This window comes from Petaurus breviceps, unplaced genomic scaffold (genome assembly GCF_028583685.1).
Source record: "Petaurus breviceps papuanus isolate PSGF00001 unplaced genomic scaffold, PetGlider_PUasm1.0 185, whole genome shotgun sequence".
In the NCBI taxonomy this organism is placed as follows: Eukaryota; Metazoa; Chordata; class Mammalia; order Diprotodontia; family Petauridae; genus Petaurus; species Petaurus breviceps.
This window is the reverse complement of record NW_027185797.1, coordinates 39,167,857-39,188,464: the sequence shown is the minus strand read 5'-3', so window position 1 is coordinate 39,188,464 and position 20,608 is coordinate 39,167,857. Positions and strand designations below refer to the sequence as shown.

At 54.1% G+C, this 20,608-nt stretch overlaps 2 protein-coding genes across 5 annotated transcripts in view; one reads left to right on the top strand and one right to left on the bottom strand.

The window, feature by feature from the left end:
• The first annotated feature begins 4,410 nt into the window (after nucleotides 1-4,410).
• CNFN (cornifelin) lies at nucleotides 4,411-7,117 on the top strand. 4 transcript variants are annotated; one of them, XM_069088961.1, is made up of 5 exons: nucleotides 4,416-4,566; nucleotides 5,410-5,509; nucleotides 6,134-6,244; nucleotides 6,666-6,802; nucleotides 6,939-7,117. In XM_069088961.1, the coding sequence occupies exons 2-5, from the start codon at nucleotides 5,473-5,475 to the stop codon at nucleotides 7,026-7,028; spliced, it is 375 nt and encodes a 124-aa protein (XP_068945062.1). In that variant the 5' UTR covers nucleotides 4,416-4,566; nucleotides 5,410-5,472; the 3' UTR covers nucleotides 7,029-7,117. The 4 variants fall into 4 exon arrangements, with proteins under 4 accessions (XP_068945064.1, XP_068945062.1, XP_068945060.1 ...); XM_069088959.1 differs by having other exon boundaries at nucleotides 4,421-4,566; nucleotides 5,328-5,509; XM_069088960.1 differs by having other exon boundaries at nucleotides 4,422-4,566; nucleotides 5,403-5,509.
• Nucleotides 7,118-9,866: 2,749 nt separating this feature from the next.
• The window catches only part of MEGF8 (multiple EGF like domains 8), a 32,709-nt gene continuing 21,967 nt past the window's right edge, over nucleotides 9,867-20,608 (bottom strand). The window contains exons 38-43 of the mRNA XM_069088964.1: nucleotides 20,588-20,608; nucleotides 20,363-20,555; nucleotides 13,565-13,735; nucleotides 13,351-13,481; nucleotides 13,127-13,256; nucleotides 9,867-12,783 (exon numbers count right to left, since the gene is read on the bottom strand). The exon at nucleotides 20,588-20,608 is cut by the window's right edge and continues 106 nt beyond it. Of these exons, the coding sequence (XP_068945065.1) occupies nucleotides 11,551-12,783; nucleotides 13,127-13,256; nucleotides 13,351-13,481; nucleotides 13,565-13,735; nucleotides 20,363-20,555; nucleotides 20,588-20,608 (1,879 nt within the window). The 3' untranslated portion in view covers nucleotides 9,867-11,550. The remainder of the gene's footprint in view (nucleotides 12,784-13,126; nucleotides 13,257-13,350; nucleotides 13,482-13,564; nucleotides 13,736-20,362; nucleotides 20,556-20,587) is intronic.

Below are 20,608 nucleotides of genomic sequence, written 5' to 3'. Positions count from 1 at the left end.
CATTCATACACACCCACATTCATACACTCACATTCATACACACGCATTCACACTCATACACATACACCCACATTCATACACACGCACTCACACTCATACACATGCACCCACATTCATACACACGCACCCACATTCATACACACTCACACACACTCATACACTCACATTCATACACACACGCACACACACATGCACAGCAGACATACACACACAATCACACACGCGCGTGCACACACACGTCAGGCTGGACAGAGGCTGGCCGATCTGCCTGTGATACTCTTTCCTCCTCCTCCCACCTCTCCTAACCCTTACCTTCCCCTTCTCCGGGAAGCTCTCCCTAACTGCCCCCTCCCCGCAGGTTCCCCACCCTCTCCCAGCCAAGAGAAGGTGAACTCCCCAAGGGCAGGGAGATGCTTTTTGCCTCGAGCCCCTTATCCTGCCCTGGAAACAGGAGTTCAAATCCAGCTTCAGATACTTTCTAGCTGTGTGCCCCTGGGCAAGTCACCTCACCCTGTTTGCCTCAGTCTCCTCATCTGTCAGATGAGCTGGAAGAGGAAATGCAAATACTCTGGCATCTCTGCCAGGAAAACCCCAGATGGGGTCATGGGTCGGACGTGACCGAAATGACTCAGCAAGAACATCCTAGCGTGGAACCTGTCAGACAGTAAGACCTCAATAAATGCTTATTTCATTGAATTAGAAGGGGTCTTAGGGGTCTCAAGGTCAGTAGCAAAGGCTGAATTCGAATTCAGGTCCTCTGATTCCATGCATGTCGTTGTACCACATTGCCCATTGTTACCACAAAGATACTCCAGTATCTACAGAGACAATAAACCCCTACCCAGAGACAAACAAGTGTAAGTGCTGGAAATGTGGGCACACAGATAAGATGGTGTGCCCAACAGCCCACTCCCACTCCTGACACCATCACCGAGGCATGTTCAGCACCTCCTAGACTATCATAGCTAGAAAGACCCTGGAACACCATCTGGCACAACCTCTGAGGCCTAAAGGACAGTGACTTGCCCAAGGGCACTCGGCAGTACGTTTCTGAGCAAGGGTTCGCAAACCAAAGCTCTTTTCACTCATGTGTGTGTTTTCACTTGTGTGTGGCAACACACACAAGCCCCTGATCTTCACACAAGATGTTCACACACAGCTTGGGGCCATCACCTTTGATGGGCTCTGAACAATGGACAATAGACAAGCAATTATCCAGTGTCTACTGTGTGCCTGCCATGGGAGGTGCAGAGACACAGCCCCTGCCCTTGGGAAGCTTCCGTCCCAAAGGAGAGAGCTCCACAAAGCAGAATAGAAAGGAGACCTTTCCCCACAGTCACGCTGTGGGTCCCACATGCATGCACCCAGACTGATACAAAGACACACACACACAGACCCCACACCCAAACAGTCGGCCTCGCAGGACCAGCTTGAGGAGGCACACCTGGGTGTCTCCCGTTCCCTGTCCTGGGTGGAGCCAGGAAGAAGCAGCCGGTTTGGGAAGGGGAGGGAAGGGGGCACTGAGCCACCCCACCTATCCCCTGTCCTGTCTGCTTGGCTCGACCGGTTTCCCAAGGAGAGCCAGCCTGAAGTAAGCTCCATTGGGCGAGCCCAGATATCCAGCCTCCAAGCCCCAACCTAATCAAGGACACAGGGGGGCTGGGGCCCTAGCCTCTGAGTTAGATTGCCCTCTAGGTCCTTGGATGAGTGTGGGCTGGGGGGGCAGATGCCTGAGCCCCAAGACCCCAGCTATGCCTCACTTTTCATGCCTTCTTCCCGCTGGCCACCTCACTACTGGGTCAGTCTCAGTTTCCTCATCAGGTCTGAGTTAACTGTGCCTAATTGGTGCCCCGGGGGTAGAGGTGGGGGAAGCTGGGAACTAGCCAGCCTCTGGTAGCTCACTCCCCACCCTTTCCCCATCCAGACTGCCCAGAGGATGTGGTCAGCAAGGCAGGGCTAGGGCTGGGAGGGCATTAGGAAGGGAGTAAAGACCCCTAATTCAGAGGCCAGACACACAGACAGTGAGGCTGAGAATGGGGGGCAGGAAGCAGAAGTATGTGTCCCCCTCTCGGGACCCATCTCCCTTTCTGTACAATGAGGAAGTTGAGCTAAATCTTCCAATCCTAAGAGACACAGAGATTCAGAGAGACTAAGACAGATTTAAGAGACAAATGCAGAAAGGAAGTGAGCATTTACTAAGCACCTACTACATGCCAAACATTTTGCTAGGCCTTTACAATTGCTATCTCATTGGAGGTTCACAATAACCCTGGCATGTAGATGGAAAGCTGAAGTTCCCCAGAGATCTGGAGATCAGGACGCTGGCTTCCTGAAGGGGTGGGGACTGAGGCCCTGGATGCCTGGGTCCCTGGGATGTGGTGGCCCCACCTAGGCCAGCAACATCACCCCATCCCTGCCCAACCCTGCCTGCCAAGTGACAGCACCTTCTCCCTGATGGGTGACTCCCCACTTTTCCGGTGGCTCCTGCATTTCTGGGGGTGACACCCACCCTAGGAACCTCACCCAGGCCTGACGCTGCTTCCCTGACTGAGTCACCCCCCCCCCAAGTCCTGCAGAGTTTGTTAGGGTCAAGGAGGGTCCTTGATGGCACCTGGATTTCTGGACCCTCAATCTTTCCCCCAGAAAGGACACTGGTGTCCTGCTCCCTCAGCCACCAACCTTCCCGGTTTGGTGCTGGGGAGGGTATATCACCCCCCACAACGACAGGGAGAGGTCTCCATGATAGCCCATCCCCTCTGGCCTCATGCTACTCCCAGCTCCTCCACTGGACCTGCCATAGTGGATGGGATCAGGGGAGCACGGAGAGTCAAGGGAAGCAGGAGTCAGCTTAAGGGCCCTCTAATGCGCACACACACCTACACAGCCCTGTTCTCTCTCCCGGCCTCCCTCTTACTGTGCCCTGTCTCCCCACCTCTGAATTACAGTCAGAAACTCGGAGACAGTCTCATCTCTGGTGGAGCAGTGCATAGAGCTCTGGGCCCAGAGTGGAAAAGACTTGAGGCCATATGCAGGCTGACACTCAGGAGCTACGTGACCCTGGGCATGTCACTTAACCCTGTCTGCCTCAGTTTCCTCAGCTGTCAAATGAGGGTAATGAGAGCATCCACCTCCCAGAACTGTTGAAGATGAAATATTTGTAGAAGTGCTTACCACAGTGCCTGGCATATAATAATTATTAATAATGCCTAGGGGAGGCTTGGTGACACAGTGAATAGAGCACTGGCCCTGGAGTCAGGAGGACCTGAGATCAAATCCGGCCTCAGACATTTGACACAAATACTAGCCCTGTGACTTTGGGCAAGTCACTTAACCCCAAAAAGCAAAAAAAAAAAAAAAAAGTTTAATAAATGCTTATTCCATCCATCCCCTTCTTGTTTCTGTTTCTCCTTACCCCTCCTGCACCTTCTCCTCCTTTTTTCCTCCTCCTCTTCCTCTTCTTCTCCTCTTCCTCCTCCTCTTCTTTTTCTCTTTTTTCTCTGTTCTCTGTCTCTTTCTATCTCTGTCTCTCTGTCTGTTTCTCTCTCTCTGTCTCTCTTTCTGTCTCTGTTTCTTTGTCTCTCTGTCTCTGTCTCTCTCTCTCTCTCTCTCTCTGTCTCTGTCTCTCTCTGTCTCTATCTCTCTGTCTCTGTCTCTCTCTCTCTCTCTCTGTCTCTCTCTCTCTCTCTCTCCCTGTCCTTCTCCCTCTTTCTCCACTGTATCTGCCTCTGTCTTGGTCTCTGCACATTTCATTGCCTCTTAGGGCTATAAGATTTAGCTCTAGAAGGACCTGGGGAATAATTGTGTTTAATCCCCTCATTTTCAAATGGAGACACTGAGACCCAAAGAGAGAAAGGGCTGTACTCTCAATCACACAGGTAGTAAATTTCTGGTTCAGTTTCAAGCTTGTGTTCTCTCTTCCCTTGTTTTTGTCCTTGTTTATCTCAAGAGTGGGGTGGGGGGAAGAGTACTGAGCCTCAGAAGACCAGGGATTCAAGTCTCTGGTCAGCTATTTATATTAAAAACCTCCACTTGCCTCATTTATAAAATGGGACTAATATTGTATCCACCACCTACTTTGCAGAGTTATAGTAGGGGAAGTGCTTGGTACACATGAAAAAGACCATAAAATGGAGAAACTATTCCCTCTGTGTGTCTCTGATCCTCTCTGCCTCTATCTCCCCATCTCCTCATGTCTGTCCCTGTGTGCCTCAATCTCCCCCTGTTCTCCTTGCATCCATCTTGCCTTGCTTCCAATGCCAAGTCTCTGCCCCTCATCTCAATGATCCCCATACCTCTCCTGGGGCTTCCCCCAGACCAACTGGTCAGCAGGGATGCCCGAAGGGAATGGGGGGAGGGGACTCCCCATCTAAGCCTGGCTCACAGCGCTTCCTGAGCCTTGTGTCACGGTACTGCCCCTCCCCTGCTCCGAGCTGCCCCATATAAGACCAGCTCGGGATGAGAACGCACAGGCAGAGAGAGCCAGGCACGAGGTGACGAAGCCAGCCAGAGCCAAGTCCAGCGCTATTCAGCCCGTGAGCCAGAGCGCCCCAACCCAGTGCTCCCCAGGTAGGAAGGAGTCCCAGACAGCCAGGCAGCCCCCGCCTCCGGCATCTGCGCTGCAAGCGGCAAGCTGCCGGAGTTCCTCTTGGCCTCGCCGTGTCTTCGGACTTTGTCTTAGGGTCTCCCCTTCGCCCCTGGCTGTGTCTTGGCATTCTGCTTTTCTCTCTCCTTGGCTGCCTCTCAGAGTCTCTCCTAGCATCTCTGCCTGGCTCACTTACATTCTAGCTCTGTCTCCCCTCTTTCCAGGTGTCCCTCTCTCTCCCTTGTCTCGGGGTACCTGTCTCTCTTTTGTCTCTCAGTGGGTGTTTCTGCTACTCCGCCGTGATGTCTTTGTGGAGGCCACGGGGGTCCTTGCGTGCGTCAGTCCCTGGCTCTGAGTTTCCCTCAGAAGGCTGGTCTCCATGTGAGGACCTCCGCAGCTTTCTCCGTTCCGCAGCCCCGAGTCTGAGCAGCTTTGTCTCTCGGCTGGGCTGTCTTAGCAGATTTCTACGTCTCTGGTTGCACTGGGATTTTTCTCCGTCCTTTAGTGCTGAGTGCAGTGCTCTTTGGCACTGACCATTCCTGCATGTCTCTGCCCAACTTAGCTTAAGCCTCATTCATTCTCTCCTTATCTGTCTCTCCTCAATGATACCTCAATCTTGAGGCGTGGGGATGGGGGATGGAAATCCTCAGAACCCTAAAGGATGTACCGTGGTGCCATGAGCTTCACTGGAGGAAGCGGGAAAGGATGAGGGGGGCTCTGACCCGGCCTCTTTCTCCCTCCCCAGCGCCCCCTTCGCCTGCCGAAGTCCCTCCCCTTACTCCAGTGCCCTTGCCCCCGCCCCACTCCTCACCCCACCTAGTCTCCAGGTGTCCCCGGAACCAGCTACTCAGTGCTTCCTCTCCGCCTCGGCCCACACCATCTCTGCAAGGATGCAGTTCGAGATGCATGACAACGTGAAGGGCAAAGGTGCGCTCGACTGAGAGACCCCTACCCCGCCTGCTCCCCCTCCCCTACTTCTTCCCGGGGTCGCTCGGACACCGCCAAGAAGTCATCGGGGCCCCCAGAAGTGCAGGAACAGAGCACCCCAACCCCAGATGTGGAGGAGGAAGCCTGCTCCTCCCCTCCTCCCAGATGTGGCCCTCTGCCCAGACTCGCAAGACGCCCCTGATCCCAGATGTGCAAGAGGAGGTCCCCATTTCCCTGAGCTCCCATCCTGTCTACTGGGAGGGAGAGTTCCCTTGGAACCAGCCTTCGGGGAATGTCATCCGACACCCTCCCCCCAGATGAGCAAGAGGCACCGGCTCTCCAGACGCGCAGGAGGACGCATGCTTCCCAGCTACAAAGAGTCAAAGCCCGGGAGGGGGAGGGAGACCCCACCCAGATGTGACTCCAAGGCCAGATGAGGACCCTGCTCCCAGATGAGGGCGGTGGCTGCCCTGTGACTCCTCAGAACCCTTCCCCTTCTCTCCCCCTCCACCTGAGCAAGCTGCCCAGACGTGGGGAGGGGAGAGGGTCAGTGAGAGGAAGAAAGGAGCACAGACCCCAAGTACCCTCCTCTTATTACCTTGTCTCTTCCCTTGCTCTCCCCAGCCATGTCTTACCCTGTGACCAGCCAGCCCCAAAGCCAGAGCACCTGCTACCAGACTCAACAAAGTGACTGGCACACAGAACTCACGGACTGCTGCAATGATATGCCCGTGTGTGAGTGTGCCCCGGCCAGCCCCAGCATCCTTTCTCTGTCTACAGGCTGTCACCCCAAACTCAGAGCCAGGAGAATTCAGCCCCTAGACCAGGGAATGTCCTAGTTGGGAAGAATCCCAGAACAGAGAACACTGTCAGAACTGAGGATGTTACAGCTCAGAACATCAAAGACAGGAAGGGATGTTCGAACTTAGACCACAGAGTGTCAGAACTTCCTTAGAAAGGACTCTAGAACAGAATGTCAGATTTAGAGATTATCCAGTCTAACACCATCCAGAGGGGAGGGGAGGGGAGGGAGAGACACAGACAGAGACACAGACACACAGAGACAAAGAAAGAAGGAAGGAGAGGAGAGGGCAGGGCAGGAGAGGTTTCCTTCCGTTTGAGGGGTTCCCTGACCTCTCCCTCTCCTACCCTGCAGGTCTGTGTGGCACCTTTGCCCCCCTGTGCCTGGCCTGCCGCATCGCTGATGATTTCGGGGAGTGCTGTTGTGCGCCCTACCTGCCTGGTGGTCTCCACTCTATCCGCACTGGCATGAGAGAGCGCTACCATATTTTGGTGGGGACGCTTGGAAGTGCTGGGGAAGGGGGGCGGAGCCTGAACACCTAGGGAGGGGGCCGGGGCCCTGTGACCAGGATAACTGGGGCCGCAGATCTTCATTGCCTCCCTAACCTCTCTACTATTCCCCCGACAGGGCTCTGTTGGAAACGACTGGGCCTCGCTCACCTTCTGCCTGCCTTGTGCGCTCTGCCAGATGGCTCGAGAGCTGAAGATCAGACAGTGAGGACCCGCCCCAGCCCCTCCCACTTGTTCTTTCCGACCCTCCACTCCCTTCCCTCTCACCTCTCCCCCCCAATAAAATCAGAAACCCAATGCTGTGTACGAGTGGTCTGGGAAGGGGGAGAGGGCTAGAACATGGAAGCCGGTGGCAGGGTTAGGCTAAGCCTGAAGGAAGCCAGGACACCAAGGCTGAGCTGTGTGACCTGGGCTGAATCGCTGCCCTTCTCTGGGTCTCCCCCATCCGTAGCTCCTGAGAGCTTTGAGAACAAAGCTCCAAACTTGAGAGCTGGGAGAGCCCTCGGGCACGAGCCACCCCAAGCTTTGCCTAAATAAGAATTTTCTCTACTCGGTGCCCAGCGGGTGATGTCTGCCTTGTCTTGAAGACCTCTGGAGAGGGCTCAGACCCTCAGCTTTCAGGGCAGCCAGTTCCACTGCGGAACATCCCTTTGTTGTTAGCTTTTTTTCTGCCCTTTGTGACCAAAGAGAACAAGTCTGACCCATCCTGCATAGCACAGCCCTTCAAATACTTGAAGACAGCTGACCGGTCCCTCCTGATCCCTCTCTTCTCTAGGCTGAGCATTCCCAGTCCTTTATGACAGGGTCAAACCCCCTCTGCCATCCTGGTTGCCTTCCTATGAACACTCTCCTGATAATTAACATCAGGGAGATCTGGGTTCAGGTCCTGACTCTGACAGAAGTTAGGTTGCCACAACTTCTGCAAGCTGCCATTTTCCCAGGGGTACCTAGCTCACGGGCTTGCTGTAATGTTAACTGAGATCATACTGAATGATTAAATGAATTTTAAAAGCACTAAATACCTACTATGCACACAGCACTGTGTTAAGCAATTTGTGTAAAGGAAGGAGAAGGGACCTCATGGGAGCCTCCGATTCATTTGATGAGCTTGTATGAAGAGACTATCCAAATGTCATGGGAGCTTGATCAGAAGAGCTATATGTCAAGCTGGAATCACCCACCTCAAACAATCTGAAATTATCTCAGGAGGCTCTGAGCCACCAGCGACCTCCAATGGCAGCTGTTATTCTGACTTTTTGAGAGAGCCTGTGATCTAGACGCCTAGTCCATCCTACCCCTCATCTATTATCTCGCTGCGTACCTCTCTTCTCCCCATACTGATCCAACCCGCTGGCGTTCTCGAACAGTCAGAGGAAGCTCAGCTGGAACAGGGGTGGGGACAGAGGACGGATGAAGCTGATCAAACCCGGGCAGGGTTGCATGTTGAGTGTGACATGGAGGAGGTGCTTAGGCAGGTGGTCAGACGAGCTGGCCTCTGAAAACATTCCTTCAGACACTGGGGCCCCACCTCTGACGTCTGAACCAAAGCTAGAGCATTCCCACTGAAAGGAGCCGCTGGCAGTGGGGAGTACTGGTGGAGGGTGATGGCATCCTCTATGTGGAGTTAGGAGACACAGGTTTGAATCCCAGTGCCAACATTCAAGTGGCTGACAAGCAGCACGCACCACTCTGAGCCTTGACTGACTAATCTGTAAAGCAGAGATGGGAACACCTGACTAGCTAGGGATCCAGATTCTACACAGCTTCCGTGGGACCTCCGAGGAGACACACCAGGGAGCAAGCAGTCTTAGAGTGGAAAACAATTCAATCAGTGGCTCAGATTGGACTTGGGTTTGGACCCTAGCACTGCCACTTGCTGTGTGACCAGGCTGGCTCTTTACCTTCCCAGATGTTTCCTCGTTGCTAAAATGAGGGGGTTGGACTCGAGGGTCCCTCAAGCCCCTTTCGGGTCTCGGATCTATGCACCTAGAACTCTTTCTTGAGCTCCCAGACAGTATCAGATACACAGAGAGCTGGGTGGCCCAGTGGATAGAGCACTGATCTGGAGTCTGGAAGACCTGAGCTCAAATCCAGCCTCAGACAGCTGTGTGACCCTGGGCAGGGCACCAAAATTCTGCCTGCCTCAGTTTCCTCAACTATAAAATGAAGGTAAAATGTCATTCATACTCTGGTGCTTAAATGTTTGCTTCCTTAATTCCTTTTTTGGTGATGCAAGGAAGCATAGAAGACAGTCACTGAGAGACCAGAACAGAAAGTCACTTGAGTAACAGGAGGGGATGGGCCCTGCCGCACCCCGTTTGACAAAGAAGCCCCATCTGGACGCCCAGTCTCAGTTCTAGTGCTAAGGCTCCTCCCTCCTTAGTCTAGCTCTCCCCTGGGCCAAGTCTCAAGTCCCTCAGCTCCATGTTCAGGAGACCCTGGATCTGCAGCCTCGTCTCACTGGTTCCTCCACCTTCTCCTCTGGGGCCCAGCCCTGTCTCTAATTTAAGGGACCAAATGTATGTCTCATATGCCCTCGAAGGCAGGGAGGGAAGTTTTGTATTCCCGATTAGGACAAGGCGGGGTCATCCTGGGATGGTGGAACTGAGTCCAACCCCCAATCGTTGCTGTCGTTGGTCCTTTGTTCTCAAAGAGGACCATGGAAGAAAATGAGGGGAAGGCCTTTCTTTGCCAAAGGGCACACACACACTTGGCCAAGCTGGCTCATGGAGCAACTGGCAAAGATCTCCTGACTCGCCCTCCCCTGCACCCCATCCTGAAGAGACAGAAAACCATATACATGAATCCCAAAGTCACCACCAGGCTCTGAAGGACTGGGGGTCATGGGGGCATCACAGGATCCCTGAAGAGGCTGCAGAAGAAAACCCCTGGCCAAGAGCCAGGATGTGTGTACTGGGGAAGAGATGGCCTAGAAATGGAAGGCACAATTAGGGGAGGGGTGTCTGCACAAGAGACTTCAGCCCTGGCTAAAGGGGCCACTAACCCAGGCTCTTTCCCACATCTCTATACAACCAGACAATGGGGGTCCCTGGTAATGTTTTATTTGGCGATTTTAGGTTTCCTCCTCCCATACACAGCAGTCCAGTGACCTCCTTCCCACCCACATGAGTAAGGCTGTCCAAATCCTCCGACTGGGGCAGGCAGGCCACTAGAGGGAATGAATGGTCTCCAGGGTCCTGGAGGGAAGGATGAGAAAGGGTGAGGGGTCCAGGAGCAGGAAGGAGAGGACAAGTGGGATTCAGGAGAAAACAGGCCAGCCCTGGAGTCCTGAGCAAGGGACACAGGGACCAGAGAGGACTGGGAGTTCACTGAAGCCACTGATTGGGAAAGGCAGTAAGAAGCATTTCTGCAGCTTCTGCTTATGTCCTGGGCACGGTGTGAAGTGCTTTATGAGGATCGCCTTGTCACTTGGGCAGCTGGGGGGCTGGGTCAATGAGCATGAAACTTAACTGGAAAGGGCCTTCAAAGGCTGTCTAGGTCTAAGCTTGTAGATGAGCAAGACTTTCCTTGGTCATCCAGCCTCCAAATGGAGACCACCAGGGTAGTGAATTCACTGGCCTGTCTACCTTAAATAGGAAGGTTCCCCCACAAAAGAGATGAGATTTCTGGCTGGGATCCTTGCAAGGGGGTGGCGGAAGGTAGAGGGGGCTAATCCCCCTAACAAAGACATTGACCTCTGGAGCCTAATAGTAGCCCCCAGAGCCCATGGCTGGGCCCAGGCCACTGACCATTTTGAGAGATGAACCATAAATGACACCGTCACTGAAGCTACAAGTGGCAGCTGAGGGAACCACTCACTACAGGATGGACAACAGACCCCCAAGGCTGCAGCTGTTGCACTGGGTCAATGCCTGGCCTCAGAGAGCTTTCACGAGGTGAGAGGACGCCCAGCTGGGGCAGCAGGCTCAGTGTGAGTCAAGGCTGCCATGTGGCCCCCTTATCGCAGACTGCATGCCCCGACCGCAGTGGAGGAGCACTGGGAAGGTCACCCTGGCAAATGGGCTTCAGCCCTGCGCAAATTTCAGGAAGGAGGCAGACAGATATAGAATGTGACTGAAGGGACGGCTCTCTAGAGGACACCCACAAGCACTATTTCTATCTACTTGCAGGGCTGTCCTGCAACAGAGGGACAACAGGAGCCCCTTTGGGCCAGAAAGGGCAGGACCAGGAGCAACAGGGGGCAAACAGGGCCACGTGGAATGGCCTGCCTCAAGAGGTAGTGAGGTACCCACACAGGGGCAGGGTTTCGGGTACAAATTGGACTAAACATTCACGGGGACCCTTCCGAGTCAAAAATGGTGCACTTCATTCCAGAAAGCCGAGGAGCTTCCAAGGGAACCGAGGAGGTCCAGTGTCCAGGAAGTGGAGGCCTGGAGACCCCAGGGAAGCCATGGGTTCATAGCCACACTTTGGGGCAGCTCATTTGGGGAGGAAGGATGACGGGGCTCAGGTGACACTCAAGCTGTTGGGTTGGGGTGGGAGGGGAGCTGCCTTGAGAGAAGAAACCTGGCCTGGAGCCCAGGGGGCCGCTCCTCAGAGGCCTGCTATGGTACAGGCCAGAGTCCAAACAAGGGGCTGACAGGAAGGGCGTCGCCAAACCAAAGATGAGCCAGGGGCCTAAGGAACACCTGGCCACTCAGGATGGGCCAGAGAGTGGGGGCCAAGGGGCAGGGAGCAGTGGCTGGGTGACCCTCCCCACCCCCGGGCCCTCAGAGCGACATGCTGGTGAGGTTGTCGTGAGTCAGAAGTCCCTTTCTCCCACCTCCTGCCCCATGCCCACTGGCCCCAGGTCCACTGCCACCTCCACAGTACTCCTGCAGCCGGTGCCTCAGGGTGACCAGGGCAGAGCCCAGGCAGGCCCGGTTAGGGGTGTAGATGCCGCCAGGCAGCTGCAGCAGGAGTGTGGCGACCCCTGCCATGCCGTCCTCTGTGGGCTCCAGCGTGATGGGCCCAGCCCTCAGGGCCACAGGGCAACAGCCTCCGCTGCCAGCTCCCCAAGGTCCCCCACCCCCGGTCAACAGCAGCGGGGCCAGGAAAGGCTCCGAGCGCCGGAAAGCTGGGGGAGGGAGGCCCACACCACTCGTTTTCCAGGGCACGCTAACAGCCGGGTCAGGTGGGAAGCAGACTGTAACCTTGGCAAAAGGGCGGCTGGCCATCTTGGTCATCTCCTGCAGATGTCGCCGCTGCTCACGCCGCTGGTCCAGGGCCTGCTTGGCTTTCCAGAGCAGGACACAGAGTGACAGAAAGAGGAAGAAGCAGGAGAAGAAGACGGAGAAGAAGACGAAGAGATCGATGTGTGCCTGGTCTTGGCGGAAGAAGAGGAGGCCCTGGGAGTCCGCGGAGCCATTGGCGCCGGGGGCTGTGGGATCCCCAACACCCAGCAAGAGCAAGTAGAAGCGGCTGGACTTGAGGGCATGCTGCTCGTGGGGGTAGGTGATGACCAGCCGGTCCCGCACCCCGCGCACCACCAGCACGGCGGCAGGCTCCATCACAGTCACGTAGGTGATGAGCCCCCGGGGACGCACCTCCCGGATCCGAGGCTCGGGGGGAGGGCCAGGCCCCCCGGCGCCCACCTCGCCTGCTCGCAGCCCAGCCTCTGCGGCCACAGGAGGCGGGGCCGGCGGAGGGGGCTGGATGTGCACAGAGTGGACCCCGGTGTCTGGGTCCACACGGACCACGAAAGTATCGTAAGATGTGGAGACGTAGAGGTCAACGGCACCGAAGGTCACATCCAGCGTCAGGCGGATGTCCACATTGGTGAACTTTGGCTGAACCCCAAAGAGCACAGTTCGCCCTGGGCCCAGGGCCCGCCGCTTGGGCTCATGGAAGCAATTGGTCTGGGAGGTGGGGTCTAAGCAACACTCCTGCTCCACCGAGATCAGCCGGTAGCACTGCTGGCCCCCAAGGGGGCTGCCGTGAAAAGACTCCCTGCACTTGGCACACTGTGGGGGCAGGAATGGCAAAAGCAATCTGCTTCACCTCCATCCCCTGGACGCCACTCCTCAGCCTAGCATTCAAAGCCTCCTCACTCTGGCCTCAATTTTCCATCTCTGCCCTGCCCCCACCCCAAATAGTTCCTCCTCCTCCTCAGTCCCTCCTGATAGGCTTCTGCTCCTTCCAAGACCTGTGTCAGGATGCCCCCCTCCAGGGACCTTCTTTAGCTGCTCCAGCTCCTGTGGAGCTCCTGGGCACCCCTCCCCTGCCAGAGCTAGCGTGCCATGGCATCCACCTGGCGACACCTTCTCCTTCATGCACCCGGCCCGGCATTGTGCCCTGTGCTCTTACCTGGTACTTGTAGCAATCCCGGCGGTCGCTGGGGGAGCTCCCCTGGCAGGTGCCAGTCTCCGTGTTGTTCTGGCAGGGGCAGCCCGTCCCATCTTCATTGCAGGTGTCTGCGTGGCCATTACATTGACACCTGGAAGGAAAGACATCCTCCATGTCAGGGTCACCGCTCCTCAGCCCCAGGCCTAGCTCTCCTCCAGGACAGGACCCCCAGCCCAGCCACTCACTTGGTGCACCGGCCATCCAGGAGGAAGTAGCCTTCCAGGCAGCGCTGACACTTGTCCCCGTAGCTGCTGTTCTGACAGTTCACACACACGGCCTCGTCCTCACTTGGCCCCTCAGACACCCACTTTTCAATCTGGTGACAGATGGCCTGAGATGCAGTCCGGAGCCCCTCAGGAGGCTCCAACTACCACTCCCTCACCCTCCCAGGCCACTCACCCCTTCAGGGTCCAGGGGGTACGCCTCCGGATCATCACGGGACATCTCTAACTCTTTCTCGGAGACACAGATGTCACTGTTCCCTCTGCAGAAAGCTCGGCAGGGGCGGCAGGTCCCACCTCCCAGAGCTGAGCCCACAAACAGTGGCCGACAACGTTCGCAGTGGGGACCCTGTGGAGGGAGTACCATCAGCTGATGCTAGCTGGCAGCCAGGCGGAGGATGGGGCCCAGGGGAGTAGTCAGACCCCCGACTTAGTGGTTCCAGAGGGACACAATAGGAAAAAGAAAAAAGGTAATGACATCCCTTTGGTGGCAGGAAGACAGCGCACAGTACCAGGGGGGCAAAGAAGCTACATCACTAAGCCTCGGTCAGACCATGCTTAGGGTTCAATGTCCAAAGGGGAAAGCAGCCAGCAGAGAGGAACCGGGATGCCCAGCAGGCGGGAGAGCATTCCCTATAAACACTGGCTGGGGCAATGAGGTCAGCGGGAAGATGGCTACCCTCCGCGAGGGCCCATTCCTGGGCCTGGGCAGACTGCAGCCCATACCTCACACAGAGAGCTCTGCAAGCTATTATTATAATTATTATTTACTATTAAAGAACTGACAGAGATGATTGCTGAGCTGCTCTGGGTGAGATCTTTCAGATCCCAGATAATGGGAAGAGTCCCACCGTTGTTCAAAAAAGGGCGTTTTCCTGATTCTTTACAAAAGAGGGTGAAGTCTGCAAACAATAGGTTGGTATGTCTGACACAATTCGAAATTCAAGATCACATTAGTAAAGGGAAGGTTTGTGAGCATTAGAAAGAGAAGCAGTGACCACTAAAAGGCATCATGACATCAAGAACAGGTCAAGCCAGACTGATGTCATTTCCTTTTCTGACTGGGTAATTAGCTTTCTCTTTGCTGGACAAAGGAGGAGAACAGTGTAGACATACTATCTTCCAACCCTAGGAAAGCATTTGATCAAGTTTCTCATGCTACAGAGAAGACTAGGTAAGTGGATTTGAAACAGGCCATAACCAGACCTAGAACTGAGACACTGGAGGACCAAGACCAGTGGGGAGGGAGCCGTTCATGTCCAGCCCTGGTGCTAAGATGGGCTCTTACAGTGCAGATGGCACACTTCTCAGATCCGCAGAAGGCACCAAGTGGAAGGGCAGCTCACACCCTGAGACGCCCTCCATCCTCATTAGCCACAAGAATGGACCAAAAGAATAAGATCAGATACCAAATTCTAAACTTGAGGTTTAAAAAAAAATCACCTTCAAAATATAAGATGAGGGCTGTGTGGCTGGTTGATTTTCATTAAAAAAAAAAAAAAGTGGATATTTTCCAGCTTGCTATGAATCAACGGCACAGCAGAGAGGCCACATGGGAGGAACGGTGCAGGAAACATGCAGCAAGGAGGGTGTCCAGAGGAGGTAACCAGGATGCTGGGAGTTCTGGAGACCAGGCTGCCAGGGAGGGAGGGAGGCATGACTATCTTGGAGGGTTTGAGGGGAAGATGGATTAGACTTTTTCTCATTGGCCCCTGAGCGGGGCAGAGAGACCAAGGGACAATGTCAGGAAAAACTTCCTGAGGACTAGAGCTATCCAAAAGCGGAATGTGCACTACCTACTTGGTAGGTAGTGATCATAACTAGCATTTATGTAAAACTTTCTTGTTTGCAGAGCACCTCACAAACATGATCTTGTGTGAACCTCACAACCACCCCAGGAAGCAGGTGCTGTTATCACACACATTTTACAGAAGACAAAACTGTAGCAAACAGCGGATGAAGTGACCTGTCCAGGGTCAGCGTTGGAGGCTGGATTTGAACTCAGGCAGTCCTAGGCCCTACCTCTTGCCTGGATTCACCCTCACTGGAAGTCTTCTGGCAGTGAGTGGAATACATTGTTTGCTGGGGACACTGTAGAGGATTTTCTTCAGGGTCTGGGTTTGGCCACATGGTCAACGAGGACCCCCCTTCTCTGACACCCTGATTCTATGATATGCCAAAGTGGTCACGGAGCCTCTGCCTGAAGACCTCCAGTGACAGGGAGATCACCACCTGCTGAGCCAGCCCATTCTACTACTAAGCAGCTCTGACTGTTGGGACATTTTTCTTTTCCACTCAGAATTCCATCCACCTCAGCCCTGCCTTCTGGGGCCAAGAGGCACAAGGTAATGAGCAGGTCAACATGGTGGGAAGCCCATGGACCTTGACTTCAAATCCCAGCTCTGGAACCTTGTTAGCTGGGTGGCCTTAGACAAGTGACATCAGGTCTGGGTATTTTACCCCCAGATCTCCCCCTGTGTGCCCCCACTCCAAGCTCGTCCTTCCCAAAGCCAGAATGACCCTGGGGAGCCCCCTCCTCCAACACCATCCCTTCATGATATCACCTAACTTCTCTCTTCTACACCACCCAGCAGACATGGGGCAGGGGCAGCGGCCCAGCAGATGGTTGGCTGGTAGCAGGCAGGGGCAGAATTCAACTTTTCTCCTCTGGGCCCATCCCTCCCACTCACTCTGCCAAACCTGCTTGTTCACCCCCTGCCATCCCAGCTGCCTTTCCCTGGCCTCATTCTGCTCTGTCCAGGTCTTTCCTAAGATGTGCCACCGCCAGACCCAGTGCCCCAGGGCTGATCTGTCCAGCATAGGGCAGAGAGACCAACCCTTTCCTTGCTCCATAGTTGACCCAGGGACCAGGACACCCAAGTCCCTTATTAGGAAGTCTCCCAGGACTGAGCCACAGAGGGAATGCTCACTTCCATTCTTCAGAAGAGCCCAGCTTTCCTGATTCCCTGTTCCTCCCCCATTTATGGTCCTCCTCTTGCTCAGGAAGCAGGAAAAGATCCTCTCCTGACACCCTGGCCTCCATCCCCTGCCCCTCTGACTCTGCAGAGACAGGCCCAGTTTCCTCCAGGCCCCCCAAACAATGGAAAAAAGGGCTATATGTGGGACCTGGGGGACCTCGGTTAAATTCCCTCATTCCCCTAACGACTCCTACAGACCTAAGTCTGGTTCCCAATGATCTATTCCTGGGAACTCTCAGACATGGCCTGAGGCTCCCCTGAGGCAGAGGGGGGTGGTTTGACATGACTGGCATTGTTATAGGTCAGGCTGTCTAGATCTAAATTCACAGCTCCTGCATCCCATGGGCCCTCCCTGAATCAAGGTCCCTTCATTCCTCCCTCCCCAAGTCCTCTTTAGGGCTCCCAAAAGCTCTCCCATACCTCCTCTCCCTCCCTCCCCCAGCTAAAGGCCTTTGACTCTACTAAAGACACTGAGGCCATCCAACACAGGCTTCCTCTTCCTTTCTCTTCATTCCCAAACTTCTTCAATCATCTCCCATGCTCTCCTCCTTGCCCCCTTCTCCTAGCCAAGACCCAACCCATCCACATGTGCCCTTTATCCAGGGGCATGCTGGCAAATGACTAACAACCAGCTCTCCAAAAAACTGGCAAGTGCGCCCACAATACTTTTTTACATTCATTCAATCTGCTTCATGAGCATTTTCTCCACCATTTAAGTCCAGACAATCAACAAAACAACAAATTAAGCCTGGTTTTCTAGCATTTGCCAATTTCTGGGGTATTTAAACCTTTAGTCTTGCCATGAAAAGTTAACAACTGGCTTTCAGACTGGCTCAGGAACCTTCATCCGGTGCCCTCCCATCTGCAACACCCTGACCCCTCCACAGACCCTTCTCTCTCTTCACAAGCCTCAACTTCTCCTGATCTCCCTGACTGCTGCACACATACCCAGGGCTCCCCTTCGCTGCCCCATTTGAGCTATTTTCCTATGTGTCTTTTCTGTTTACATTTGGTCCATCCCTTCCCTCTCACTTTTCAACCATCTGCATCAAGCTTCTGACATCATCCTTCCATTAAAACTGCTCTTTCCTCCAAAGCAATCCTCAGTCTCTTAACAGCCAAATCTGACAGTCTTCAGCACAATGACAGGGCCTCCAGATGGCACACACACTTGAGATGCAGAATGAGACATGTTTTTGGATTTGGCCAACATGGAAATGTGCTTTGCTTGACTTGGCATATTTGGTTTAAGAACCATTGGTTGGAGACAATAAATGCTTCTTAACCAAAAACCATTTTTAGATGACAGAACCAACCTGATGGCCTTTTCTCTACCTTCTTCTTGGATACTCTGTCCTCCCTGGGTTTTTATGACTTCCTCTCCCTTCCTTATCCCCCCATCTCATGTGCCATGACCCACTCAGCCAGACACTACCCCAGGTACACAGAGACAGTCTTGATCTCACAATCCACCCCAAGCATTCTATTCCCTATTCATGAATTCTGAAATTCCCATATCTGGGTATGATCATTCATCATTTCATCTTTCCCTCTGCCTCAGGTCCCTTAACCCTGTCCTTTGTCTTGTGATCTCCAATCCCTCCACCCGTCAGTTCTTTCCTTAGCTATCTTCCATACACACTCTCTTCCTTCCTCATCTTGACTCCCCAGTTGATGGGGAGAACCAGTTGATGTATACACTGTCCTTTAAAATTAAGTCCTTTGTCTCCACATCCCACAGTGCCTTGCCAAGTCCCAATCTTGGACAACTCCCATCATCCATCACTGCCTGACTACCGGACAGAGCTGGAGAAAACTAGGAAGCTGTGCTAACAGAATCCTCTCCAAATTTATGTTAGGTGATCCTCATTCCAGTCCTTTTACACCTCCCTCTTCACCTCCCCTTCCCGTGCTCCACAGAAGCTCCTCCGAGCCTTGTCATCCCTCCTCAACCCCCCCCCCCGATCTTTCTCCTCTTCCTCTCACACCTCCCAGACACATTCTGCTACTCTCTCTTCCTTGACCCATCTCACAAATGGAAGTGACCCTTCTCCTTGCTCTCTCCACACACAAATGACCCTGCTTCCTTCTATCTTCTCAAGCAATGGCTCCTTCTTCGTATCTACTTCCTTACTAACCTTAGGTCTCTCCATATCTACTGGCTGCTTCCCTCCATGTCTCCTTCATCCTCAAAAATTCCTTCACTTGAATCATGTTGTCAGCAGTTCTCATCCCATAGCTCTTCTCCCTTTTGTGGCTGAGCTCCTCAAGAGGACCATCTACACCCAGTGCCTCCCTAGCTTCCCCTTACTCTTTTCTGAACTTTAGAATCTAGTTTTCAACCCCATCTTCCTACAGAAACTACTCTCTCCAAAGTGACCAAGGGTCTCTGAGTTGCCAAATCCAATAGCCTCTTCTCAGTCCTCATCCTTCGCACCCTCTCCACAGCCTTGGACATGCTTTATCACCTCTTCTCTAGGTTTTCAGGACGCCTGGTTCTCCTGCTCCTCTCTCCGGCCGCTCCTTCTCTGTGTCCTTTACTAGTTCTTCATCTAGGTCTGTGTAGATGATTCTTAGGTCTACTGACCCAGGCTTAACCTCTCAGTCTCCAGTTCCTCATCGCCAAGGGCCTATTGGACATCTGGAACTGAACGTCCCACGGCCATCTTCAACTCAACACTGAACTCACTCCCTCTTCCCTCAGAATCAAATAGAAAAGATCTCCACAACCTGGCCCCCTTCCACTTCCCAGCCTTCTTATGCATCGCTGCCCTCCACACACTCTCTGAGCCAGTAGCCCTGGCCTCCTGGCTCTTCTAACAAGACTCTCTATCTTTCAGCTCTGGGCATGGCCCCTGGCTGTTCCCTGTGCCTGGAATGCTCTCCATCCTTACCTCCATCCTCACTTCCCAGGGTTCCTTCAAGTCCCAGCTAAAATCCCACCTTCTCCAGGAAGCCTCTCCCTCTCCCTGCTATTGCTAGTGCCTTTTCTCAGTTAATTATCTCCAATTTAACCCTTGAAAATATCTGTGTCCTATCTATAACTGCATACTTGCACACAGCTGTCTGCATTCTGGGTCCCCCATTACTGAGCGTGACATCTGGGAAGGCAGGGTCTGGAGTCCCACAAGCTTTCCCAGCTCAATGTGCCTGGAGCAGAAGACACTCTCTGTCCCCAGGCTCTGGACAAGCCTGCACTCTCCTCCTCCTTCCTCACCGCAAGACCAGAGCCTCCTCCCATCTTGGCCCATGTAGGCCCAGCCTCCAAGCTGCTGCAGCCAAGTTCTCTGCCTGGCCCCATTCTCCCTGTCCAGCGTCCACCCAGGTTGGCCTTCTCTGCAGCTCCTACCTTTGCACTGGCTGTTGGACACCACTGCCCCATGCCCCGCTCCCAGCTGGCGCTCCCCCTAACAAGCCACCTCATATCTAAATGCTCTATTTATCTGGACTCATTCTCTTATATATTTATCTTCTGTCTACTTATGGAGCAGCAGGTGGGGCAGTGGTTAGAGCAGTAGGAGTCAGGGACACCAGAACTCAATCCCTGCCTCAAACTCTTCCTACCTGTGTGACTCTAGACAAGTTCCTTCACCCGTGCCTCAGGATCCCCATCCATAAAATGGAGATAATAAGCACCTATCTCATAGGTTTGCTGCAGAGATCCAACAAGAGAACACGGACATGGCCTATCTTAATGGGCCACAGAAATGCTGGCTATTGTGATCACAATAACCGTGTGCCATTACTCCCGTCAGAATTTGTCTGTACCCTAGCCCAGTGCTGTAAGAACGGAATGAGGGTTTGCTGACTGACTAATGGATCACATGCAGCTGTGGCTGGAGGCTTTCTCTCAGGGAAAGCAGGGATCTGGGGAGGAGGTGGGGGAAAGCAGGGATGGGGTGAGGGACAGAGGCTAGAGAAGGGCTGGAGGGCAGCAGGAAAAGTCCAAGACACAGGCCAGGGCAGTGGGGGGTCAAGGAGGAAGTTGGGGTCCTCACCGCAGTGTTGTTATGGCACTCGAGGCAGCGGTCCCGGGCCCCCACACCGTCACAGTTACTGTGCCTGTTGCAGCGACACTCGGTCGAGCAGTTACGTCCAACGAACCCAAAGTGGCAGAGGCAGTGGTCGGGCTCTACGCAGGAGCCATTCACACAGCCTTGGGCACAGACTGGGCGGCACTGGCCCCGCACACTGCCAGGGGGAGCAAGGGCCACGTCAAAAGCTCAGCCCAGCAGTGGGCTCCA